The sequence below is a fragment of the Heterocephalus glaber genome, unplaced genomic scaffold (genome assembly GCF_053883595.1).
Source record: "Heterocephalus glaber isolate CG9 unplaced genomic scaffold, H.glaber_assembly_v1.0 deba00001428, whole genome shotgun sequence".
In the NCBI taxonomy this organism is placed as follows: domain Eukaryota; kingdom Metazoa; phylum Chordata; class Mammalia; order Rodentia; family Bathyergidae; genus Heterocephalus; species Heterocephalus glaber.
Window position 1 is genome coordinate 20567500 of NW_028258293.1, and position 11833 is coordinate 20579332.

General features: G+C 37.9%; 2 protein-coding genes and 1 pseudogene across 4 annotated transcripts in view; 2 read left to right on the top strand and 1 right to left on the bottom strand.

Annotated features, from left to right (window-relative positions):
• Positions 1-11833, top strand: part of LOC106009942 (uncharacterized) — a 132164-nt gene that overhangs the window by 113710 nt on the left and 6621 nt on the right. The window lies entirely within an intron of this gene.
• Ipo7 (importin 7) overlaps positions 1-11833 on the bottom strand; it is a 60083-nt gene that overhangs the window by 20935 nt on the left and 27315 nt on the right. Inside the window, exons 6-12 of the mRNA XM_004851403.4 lie at positions 10181-10270; positions 9384-9478; positions 8953-9037; positions 5485-5619; positions 4675-4774; positions 2831-2907; positions 2554-2670 (exon numbers count right to left, since the gene is read on the bottom strand). Of these exons, the coding sequence (XP_004851460.1) occupies positions 2554-2670; positions 2831-2907; positions 4675-4774; positions 5485-5619; positions 8953-9037; positions 9384-9478; positions 10181-10270 (699 nt within the window). The remainder of the gene's footprint in view (positions 1-2553; positions 2671-2830; positions 2908-4674; positions 4775-5484; positions 5620-8952; positions 9038-9383; positions 9479-10180; positions 10271-11833) is intronic.
• LOC101701729 (SPRY domain-containing protein 7 pseudogene) lies at positions 2896-3897 on the top strand (annotated as a pseudogene).

Here is an 11833-nt window from a genome sequence, read left to right on the forward strand (position 1 = left end):
ATCACTGATGCCACAGCATACATTTATTCTGATTCTTTGAATCCAGGATCCACAACTAATACACATTTTTTTCAAATTACTTGATTAGATAATAATTATACCAAATTTAAATAGAAATGGTGTCTGATTAATGGAAATGTGGTTAATTTTATTTTTCAGTACTGGAGATTGAACCCAGGACTTTGCACTTGCAAGGCAGCCCCAGCACCACTGAGCTAAATCCCCAGCCTATCCTCATCCCTTTTTGAAACAGAGCCTAGCTAAATTGCCCAAACTAGACTTGAACTTGAGATCCTCATGTGTCAATCCCGAGGGGCTGGGATTATAGGCTTACACCACCACACCTGGTTGAAGTATAGTTACTTTTACTCCTTAACTTATTAATTTTTTTCTTATGAATAATTAATATTGAAAAACCTCTTGTAAAGATTTTAGAGGCTTTTTTTTTTTTTGGTACCGGGGATTGAACTTGGGACCTTGCGCTTTCAAGGCAGGTGGCAGAACCACTGAGCTAAATAGGGGCCAGAGATTTAGCTCAGTGGTGCTGCGCCTTGCAAGCACAGGGTCCTCAGTTTGATCCCCAGCACTAACAGGCAAAAAAAACCACAAAACACTAGAGAAACAGCTATTAAATCCAGGAAATTAATATCGATATACTAAAATCTATAGACTTTTTTCAAATTTCACAAGTTCTCACTGATGTCCCTTTTTGGTACCTGATCAAATCTATTTTGCCACATTGTAGTTGTTATGCCTTCCTGGATTTGATAGTTGTGCCAGGCCTATTAGAGATGTTAGCATTAAGATAACCTGGGTAAAAGGAGATTAAAAAGTGAAAAACTGGGCCAGGGATTTAGCTCAGTGGTTCCGACGCCTGCCCCACAAGCACAAGATCCCAAGTTCAATTCCCGGTACAAAAAAAAGGAAGGAAGGAAGGAAATAAATATTTTAAATGCTAAGTACCACCCAGTGGAAAGACAGCCTTGTAAAAGCATTACAGTTGGTCCTTAACTACCTTCTTCACTGTATTTTGCACTATGCAAATTCTGGCTCTTCCACAAAGTCAAAGTGACAATGAAAGGTAAATGTTTTGAAGGCAGCAACAATAATGTAACTAAAAACTTTCATGAAAGAGAATTTCTAGAACTACTTCAGAAAGTTGTAAGAACAAGAGCATTGTTTTTTTGGTACTGGGGATTGAACTCGGGACCTTGAGCTTGTGAGGCAGGCAGCGGAACCACTGAGCTAAATCCCCGGCAATCCCCAGCCCACAAGAGCATTGTTCATAATGGCCAAAAAGTAGAAAGCAAATAGTCCATGAACTGATGAGTGGAGAAGTAAAATGTGGTATATCAACTTAATATTATTTGGTAATAAAAATAAGCAAACCTGGGAGGCGAGGCAGAAGAATTGAAAATTCAAGCACAGCTTGCACAACTTAACAAGATCCTGTCTCAAAAAAATGACGGAGCTGGGGATGAAGCTAGGTAGGAAGGCTCTGGGTCCAATCCCCAGTACCAGAATTGCGGGTAAATATTGACATGCTATGACATGATAAACCTTGAGAACAGTAAACTACAAAGAACCCACTCAGAAAAGACCAAATATTGTAATGTACCCCACACACACAGTGGGGACTGAATTCAGGGCCTTCAACTGAGCTATATACCCCACCTTTTGTAATTTCTTTTTTTTTGGTACTGGGGAATCAAACTTGGGTCCTTGCACGTGCAAGGCAGGTGGCAGAACCAGTGAGCTAAATCCCCGGCCCCAACCCTTTGTAATTTTTGAGACAAGGTCTCACTAAGACCCCCAGGCTGTGGTCCAACTTGCTATCTTCCTGCCTCAGCCTCTCAGAGTGCTAGAATTTCAGGTGTGTCCCACCATGACAGGCTTGTACCATTCATTCATTCATTCATTTCAAGGGGGCATTTTGAGCCAAGGTCTTGCTATGTAGCCTAGGCTGGCCACAAACTCTCAGAGATTCTCCTGCTCTAGCCTCCGGATTACAGGTGTGTACTACCACACCCAGCTTTCACACCATTTTAAGGTCCAAATACACCGGAAAACAAATGCAGATTATAAGTGACCAAGGGCTGGGAGGTTTGGGACCAGTGACTGCTAATGTGTCCAGAGTTTCTTTTTGGGGTGATGAAAATATTTTCCAATTAGATAGGTTTGGTGGTTGTACAACTCTGAATACAAAAACATTGTGTTGAACACTAAATGGGCAAACTGCCAGGTATGGTGGCACATAATTGTAATCCCAGCACTTGAGAGGCTGAGGCAGGAGGATCGCAGCAAGTTCCAGGCAGACTGGGGTACAGAGTGAGTTCAAGGCCATCCTCAACTACATAGACCTGTCTCAAAAAGTGTGTGTGTTGGGCCAGTGATTCAGCTCAGTGGTTCCACCACCTGCCTTGGAAGTGCAAGGACCTGAGTTCCATCCCCAGTACCAAAAAAAAAAGTATGTGTGCGTGTTTTGCACTGTATGCATATTGTATTTCAATAAAACTGTTAAATGCATGCACATATTTACAAAAGAAGAAATACCTTCAGAAGTATTTCAGCTAAAGAGCCAATCATATGCAAGGCTCCATCTTTTTTTCGAGGATCAGCATTTGGTTCTGTAAGAATCTGGTAACAAAATCCCATAGTCTTCTGCAATACCTAAATTAAAAGATCAGTAACACTTTATTGAAGATTCTAACATTCCTTAAAAAGCTAACAAAAACAAAATGACTCACATGAAGAACATTTACAACTAAGTGTATATCTGAACAAATTTTAAATAATATATCAAGAACTACCTGCTCATTAAATAACTTACCTCTTTCCTCTTACTACAGGCTGTAAACAAAAGTGTCTGGGCAGCAGTGGTTGGAGAAATGAAATCTTCAAAGACATCTAGAGAACAAATTTAAAGTTAAGACAGAAAACAGTAATTTTAATTTCTTTGTAAAACATTTTCTTCATGTCTAATTACAAATTATGCTCTGTAAAAAAGGGGCATTTAAAAATTTGCTAGCCCGGGATTTAGCTCAGTGGTTCCAGTGCCTGCTGCACAAGCGCAAGGTCCCGAGTTCAATCCCTGGTACAAAAAAAAAAACACAAAAATTTGCTAAATCTTGGGGGTGGGAGGCGAGGCAGGGTGAAGTGGTGGGGGGCGGTGTCGCCAAGGTACAGGCCCAGCTGTGGTGGCGGCTGAGTGGTGGTCTTTGAGCCATGGGAGCTTCAGTGTTATGCTGCCTGCGATGCTGCAGGGATGGCAGGACCGGCCACATTCCTCAGGAGATGCCAGCCATGCAGCTGGACACGCAGCACATGGCAACAGATGTTGTCATTGTAAAAAACAGAAGAAGAATATGTGGAACAGGAGGTTGTTTAGCCAATGCACCTTTGCATCAAAACAAAAGCTATTTTGCATTCAAAATCCAATCCACAGGAATCTGGGGTATTGGTGTTGCAACTCAGGTTAACCTCAATCAGATTCCTCTTGGCCAAGACATGCATAGTCTTGTGATGAGAAACGATGGAGCCCTGTATCACAACAACGAAGAGAAAAATAGGCTACTAGCGAATAGCCTTCCACAGGAGGGAGATATGGCGGGTATTACACATGACCATGTAGAATTAAATGTATATTTGAATGGAAAAAACATGCATTGTCCACCATCAGGCATACGAGGGACAGTGTATCCAGTTGTTTATGTTGATGACAGCGCAATTTTGGATTGCCAGTTCAGTGAATTTTATCATACTCCTCCACCTGGTTTTGAAAAAATACTATTTGAACAGCAGATCTTTTGAATGTATTTGTTTTTGAACCTTCTATTTCTGCACTGTTAAAAGTGTTTACCATTTAATAAAGCTTTACCTGATCTATAGATAAAAAAATTGCTAAATCGCATAGTTAATATGAAAATGAACCCCAATCTGTAGATAATTTTGCAAGATCCTAATTCAATCTTTTCTGTACAAATTAAATGTTAATCAACCAAATTTTCCTAATAATATTCTTTCACTAAAGACACTACCAGTGTGAGAATTTTCACAATTGGATGACAAAAGTACAAACTACAAAAAAGCACAGAATATTGTGGTAGGAAAGACTAATGCTCAACATTAGCCAGACCACAGTTCTTTGTTTCATGCAGGGACCCAAGTGACTCAGCTTCCCGTATGCATCTTTGCAGTTCTCACACATATAACTACCATGGGATCGAAAAGTATAGTTTAGGCCCTCATGTTAAAGTGAAATCATCACTAAGCTTTGGCATATGTCTGAAGCATATCCAATTATCAGAACTACTAACACTATTATTGTGTCTGCTAAAAAATGAAGATTGTTATAAAATGCCATCATTAATGAATACTGTAGCCTCAAAAAGGTCTAACAAGAGATAACTTACATTCAACAACAAAGGCAGCCTTCTACTAAACTAAAGATGAGGTCTTAAAATCCTGCACTTGATCTTAGCCAAAAGGCCGAGAAGCGATAAGGTCTTAAAATCCTTTAGGTTGGCTACATACACCAATCTGATCTTTTTTTTTGGTACCAGGGATCGAACTCAGGACCCTGCGCTTGCAAGGCAGGCAGCGGAACCACTGAGCCAAACCCTCAGCCCTGCTCTGATCTTAACTATGGACATTTTGTCTCTAAAACTTCCTTACCAAACTTCATGCGTATATATTCATAAGGGTCTTCTTGCCAAAGTTCCTCATCAGCATCTGTATAGCACATCAATGGAAAAATAACATCTTGGATAATGCCCTGCAATTCAAAAGTTAAGAAAAGTTAAGCTTTTAATTTTTTTTTTTTGTTATCAGGGATTGAACTCACGACCCGACCCGGCGCTTGCGAGGTAGGCGGTGGAACCACTGAGCTAAATCCCCGGCCCAAGCCTTCAATTTTTTATCTTATCATTATTTTCTTTTTTTGGTACCAGGGATCGAACTTGGGACCTTGCACTTGTGAGCCAGGCACCAGAGCCACTGAGCTAAATCCCCAGCCTTCAATTTTTAAATCTGAATTTAACTGTTAAATCTTCTTTAAGTACTAAAAATAACTCTATTACATTTATTTTAAAACTTAGTAACAAATTTAAGTAATACGTTTAAAGGATTCCCAGATCAACTACAAGGTCTTACCTTTTCTGTAATAAATTATAAGCCCATTATTCTAAAAACCAATCTGGCAAAATAAAATTCTTTGCTTATTACAAACTACATGACTAAATGTCATCTAATTATAGTGCAATAGTAAGACTGAAGGTAACAGCTTTAGACTAAAATCAAGCTGAATATTCATAAACTACCTCCTATAACTTTGTAAAAATATTGCAACTCCTTTTTTTGCTACTATCAAAAAAAATCACCAAAACTAAGCTAACACACTCAACAAAACACAACAGTTAAACCTTTATGGCAATTAATGTTATTCTATTATTTATAAGAAAATCATTTTATATAGAAAATTATTACTTGTATGTGAGGCTTCAGATTCTTCCAAGTAAGGGCATGGGAAACTCCTTGATTAATGTAATTTAATGTTTGCTGTAAAACTCGAGGAGCCATATATTGCTTCTCCTTATACTGATATAACACCTTCAATAAAACCTTTAGGGGGAAAAAAAGTTTGATTAAAACTTAAATAGAAATTCTAACCACTTACAAGCCAATAAAAACATTTTGATACTCATTTCTACAAAGTAACCACCACAATTTTTTGGTAGTCTGAGAGTGCCTTGTCCTATTGGTCAGCTTCTAGGAAAACCTCACCCACTTGATGTTTTAGAATGTTGATTTTCAGTGTTTAAACCATAGGCCTCTGGTGATCCCCCAGACCTTTCAGAAGTCCTACTATGTCAAAGCTATTTCATAATAACATCAAGATGTTATTTACCTTTTTAAATGGTTTTCTTTTTAAGACAGTCTCATCCCCTAGTCCAGGCTGGTCTCGAACTCACTATATAGCCCAGGCTAGGCTCTAACTCATGATCCTGTTTTCTCAGTCTCCTGAGTACTGGGATTCCAGGCAACTTTTTTAACCCCTTTGAAGTTCAGAGTTAGGGTTTTGACATTTGCATCAATGGTACTAAAACTCCTTGATGTCTAACATGAATCAAGGGAGGGGCGCTAAATCACAAACTTGTAGAGCAAGTTTTCCTTAAAAATGTCCTAAATAAACCAAAAAAAAAAAAAAAGAAGTAACTATTAAATTACTAAACAAGAAGTACAGAGTCTATATGCTAAACATCAAAGTACAACAAATGGAAGGAAAGCACTTGTGAGACTGGCTTGCAAGCTTAAAAAGTCACTTATTCCATGAAAAACTATTTTATATTTCAAAGACCTAAGGGTCAATTATAGGTATTTAGACGTGTGCACATGGCAGGTATTTTTCTAGAAATAAACCTATTACCTCAAGGAAAATAGGTGACAACATGTTACTGTATTAAAATTCAAGCTTTCAAGCAAAAAGTAAGAGTTCTAGAAAGTTTGGATCCACCACCATTAGCTTGATAGCATTCCTTTTTTTTTTTGGAGACAGTGTCTCATTACGTAGTTCAAGCTTGCCTTAAACTCACTAGGTAGCCCAGGCTGGCCTCAAAATTGCAGCAATCCTTTTGCCTCAGCCTCCAGAGTGCTGGGATTACAGGTATGTGGTACCATGCCTAGCTAGTTTTCTAATACTGAAACATACTTTTGCATCAATACAATGAACCAACATTTTCAAAATGCCAGGTCCAGGATATTACAAAATCATGTATAAATGTATATAAATACAAGACTCAAAGTGTGATATGTACCAATGAGTTATAATGTAACAGAATGTAAAGGTGTTCTGTTAGTTTCAAGTTGCACACTGTAATTAATTGTTTTGTTTTCTTTTTTTGAGACAAAGTCTCTCTAAATTGCCCAGAATGTCCTTCAATTTGTTACACTCTGACTTCAGACTCCCAAATACTGTACTGAATTTATAGGTGTGCCCCACCACACCTTAGGTCCAGGAATTTAGCCTACTGGTGCAGTACCTGCTGCCTCTAATCGAAAGCAAAAGGTCTTGAGTTTGATCCCTGGCACCAAAACAAACAAACAAACAAAACTTTTTTTTTTTTTGGTACTGGGGATCAAACTCAGGTCCTTGCGTTTGCACAACAGGCCACGAAACCACTGAGCTAAATCCCCGGCCCCAAACAAAATGAACTTTTAATGGGCTGGGGATTTAGCTCAGTGGTTTTGCAGCCTGCTACACAAGTGCAAGGATCCAAGTTCAATCCCTGGTACAAAAAAAAAAAAAAAAAAAAACAACTAACTTTTAAAACACTGCCACTGTCAAATAATAAAGAATTTCCAGCTAGGCGCAGCAGCGGACATCTGTAACCCCAGCTACTCAGGAGGGTCCCAAATTCAAGGCCAGCCTAGACAATGTTGTGTCAAAATAAAAAAGGCTAGTAGTACACAGCTGGATGTGGTAGCACATGCCTGTAATCCCAGCACTCAGGAGGCTGAGCCAGGAGGATCACTGTAAGCATGAGGCCAGCCTTGGCCACACAGTGAGCTCAAGAACAGTCTGTACCAGGGCAGGGGATTTAGCTCAGTGGTTCTGGCACCTGACTCATAAGCGCAAGGTCCCGAGTTCGATTCCTAGTACTAAAAAAAAAAGTTTAAGAACAGCCTGTACTACATAGTGAGACCCCATCTCAAAAAACAAAACAAAAGGCTAGGAGTATAGCTCCGTAATAAAGTGCCACTAAATTCAATCCTCAGAACACTTGCACAAAATCCCGTAATTATCTGGAGAGTCTATTAAAACACTCATCCCTGGGCCAGGGATTTAGCTCAGTGGTTCCACCACCTATCTTGCAAGCGCAAGGTCCCGAGTTCGATCCTCGGTACCAAAAACAAAAAAACACTCATCCCTTTTACAACATTATACCTGTTGAGTCCATGTTTTCTTTTTTTGGGGGGGTTGGTGGTGGTGGTGGTGGTTTGAGACAAAGTCTCGGCATGTAGTCCAGGTTTGCCTTGAACTCACTATGTATCCCAGGATGGCCTCAAACTTGTGGCAATCCTCCTGCCTCAGTCTCCTGTGTGTGCCACCACACATGGCCGCATTTTCTTATTTTTAATTTATTTTTTATTAATTTTATTGGTACATTTTAGGTATACAATATGTCATTTCTTATTTTTAATATAATAACTAAAAGACTGAATATAGAACCAGATAATAAGTATCCAAATGCTTTTTATCAAGCTAGTCAACAGTGGTAACTCCTTTTTCTAAAATGTTTCATTCTGGAAAAGTTATTTTTGCCCCCCTCCTCAAGTTTTCTGTTAATATGCAATTATTGTTTTTGGTACCAGGGATCGAACTCCGGTCCTTACACAGCAGAACCACTGAGCTAAATCCACAGCCCTTTTGTTTTTTGTTTTTGAGATGGGGCAGGGGAAGTGTCCTTACTATGTTGCCCAGGCTGGCCACAAATTCCCTGGCTCAAGTGATCTCTGTTCTTTAACTGCCCAAGCAACTGGGGCTACAGGCATTTACCACCATGGCCTATTTAACTGTTAAATTTTGTTTTTCACATCTAATTTGCTAAGTATTACTTAGTTAAATGAAAGCCTGCTGAGGTCTTCAAAGATTTAAGTCATAAACCAGGCGGAATGATACACATCTGTAATCCCAGCACTCAGGAGGCTCAGGCAGGAGGCCCAGAATCAGGCCTCAAGTTCAAGGCCAGCCTGGGCTCCATATGCGTTTCAAGGCCAGCCTGGACTATACAGTGAGACCCTTAAGAATTATAAAGTTTTGAGACCAAAAATGTTTGAGAACTGGTAAAGGGTTCAAACATGCACTCTTTAGATGAAAAAGAAACTAGAATTAAGACAGACATTATTAACCCTAAAGTAACACACTTGTACTTAGAAAAACTATTGTAGACTTACTTGTTGGACACCAACAGCAAATGCCTTCAGAAATACTTCAGCAAATTCATTATACTCCTTGGAAACATTGCCAGGGCTTCCATATCTAATAAAACATTAAAATGCCCATTATTTCCTTATAGTATTTCGTACTTGGGCTTATAAGAGCAGAAACTTTAAAAACTAAATGTAAGGGCCGGGGATTTAGCTGAGTGGTTTTGCCGCCTGCTGTCCAAGTGCAAGGACCCGAGTTCGATCCTGGTACCAAAAACAAAAAACAAACAAAAAAAACACCAAAAACAAAACTTCTTTGGGCCAGGGATTTAGCTCAGTGGTTCTGCTGCCTGCCTCACCAGTGTAAGGTCCCGAGTTCGATCCCCAGTAACAAAAAAAAAAAAAGAAAGAAAAAAGAAAGAACTAAATGTAAATCAACATATATGAAAAGGACTTACCTTTCAAAAAGCCTGGCTAAAATATGTAAAGCCCACTTCTTACACTTCCACCATGGTAATTCAGGTCTATCATCTTCTTCAACTTGAAGTGTTTCCTTTAAAGAGACATTTATTTAATGTCAGTAAGAGATAATACAATCTAGGAGGAACAGCACGAAGTGAGAACAGAATGAAAATGTGCACACACTTTAATGTTGGTCTTTTCTTTTATAAAAAGTTAAACTTGGGAAAGTACTGACCTTTACTTAAATTTAAGAGGCAGCCGCACTGCCTCACTACTTATAAACGCTTAAAACAAACATTTTAGACAAGATCAAAATAACATCATGACCATGACAGGAATAGGTTAGTAAAAACCAGAATTTTTAAAGGCCGTAAGAGAGCTCACTTTAGAGATCTAGTTTCAGTAGAAGGAAAAATGGTAACAAAGCTTCTGTACATAAGGAGGTGAGGGGGCTTGGGGAAGAATGGGATTAAAAAAAAAAAACCACACGCACAAAAGAAATCCATAAATGCACTAGGGTATATATATCACTATTCATTTCAATATTATTCATATAGCTAAAATTTACCTAGAGCTTAAACACTCATTAATAAACCAAGACTACCACACAACTACGAAATGAATGAGCTTACACAGCAACCTAAGACATGACAATACTGTCAAGTTAAGAATGAGAATACAAGTGAGAGTTCAGAACAACTGAAACTCCAGTGAGAACAATGCTACAACCACTTGGAAAAAATTTTTTGAAATATTCAAATTTTGTAATATAAAAGAACACATAGAAACTTACATTAGGAACATCCCTATTCACAACAGTCTTCAAAATTTCTACCCATTCTGTCAGGTTCTGTTGATTTATCAGCTCCAGTGGTAATGTATACTAAATAAAAATCAAGAATTAGTATCTTTAAATATCACTTTTTTTGTTCTTCATAATATCTATCAAAAGTATTTCATTCAATCCCTATTTCCATATTAGTACACTGGCCGATTTCTCTGGTTCGTTAGTTATATCACTAAACAATGACAGTGACCACTGGCATCCTTGTATTGTTACCAACTTACTGGGATTATATCTTATTTTTACCTTAAGGTATAATATTTATCATAGATTACTAGTGAACATCTTTTTTTTCTTTTTAAATCAAGTTAAGGAAATTGCTATTCTAGGATTCTAACAGTTGTTTTCTTTTCATAAAGCAGGAATGATTATTAAATTTTAACAAATGCTTTATCACACCAAATTTTATCAAATGCTTTATCATTATAGGTCTCTCTTTCAGTGTACTCTAAGAGCTAATCATAAAAATATATTTCTTTTACTGCTGATCCAGGGATAAATCCTACTATCAGGCTGATAAAAAAAAAAAATCAATATCCTACCAAGATACACTATATAAAGGTACAAGTTGCCAATGATAAATGTAAATGTATTATATACTTAAAATGTACCAATAAACAAATTTACGGGAAAAAAATCAACATCCTATTTAGGATTTTAGGACATCTATTTTCACAAGTGAGATACGACTGTATTTTGATATCAGGATGTGGTAATCTCAAAACAAAGACTTAGATAAATATTTATGTCATCCTATAACAGTTCTCAAAAAAGAGTAATCTAAAAACTGTGATTCTACCATTTAGGAAAAAGACATGGGTTACACTCTATTCAAATCACTTACAGAAGAATCATGTAAGAAAGATCCAACAGAATTATTATATTGCCCTAGAGTCAGATAATAGGAAGACAGTTAGCAGAGATATGCAAAGTCTTACCAAATTTAGGGGATGTCTTAAGACTTTAAAGGTAATGGTATGATTTAAAGGTGCCGGCCAATGAAACAATTCTTTGTATGGCTTTGCAGTACAAAAAGGACCAGAATCTGAATTTTAAAAATCAGCTTTATAAATTACAGATTCAACTGAGAATACAGAGTAAACCATTTCCTTAGTGGTAACCTTTTATCCTAGAAAGATTAAGAACAATACATAGAGGGTCGGGAGTTTAGCTCAGTGGTTTCGCCACCTGCTGTGCAAGCACAAGGACCCAAGTTTGATCCCCAGTACCAAAAAAAAAAAAAAAACCTCACCAATATATAGAAATACTACAGGGTATTACCGTTTATCAGTAAAGCTCAGAGAATTAGTATTTTTTTTTTTGTACCAGGGATCGAACTCAGGATCTTGGGCTTGTGAGGCAGGCAAGAGAATTAGTATTTCTATGTCAAGTTTAGGAATGGGTTTTGCTATTTATTGGAACAATTTATGTATATGGGGCCGGGGATTTAACTCAGTGGTTTTGCTGCCTGCTGCGCAAGCGCAAGGACCCAAGTTCGATCCCTGGTCCCCCAAAAAATAAAATAAAATAAAATAAAACAAAGAATTTATGTATATGTGGAGTATCAGAGTACATTTTGGATTTTAATTGTACTCAAGTAAC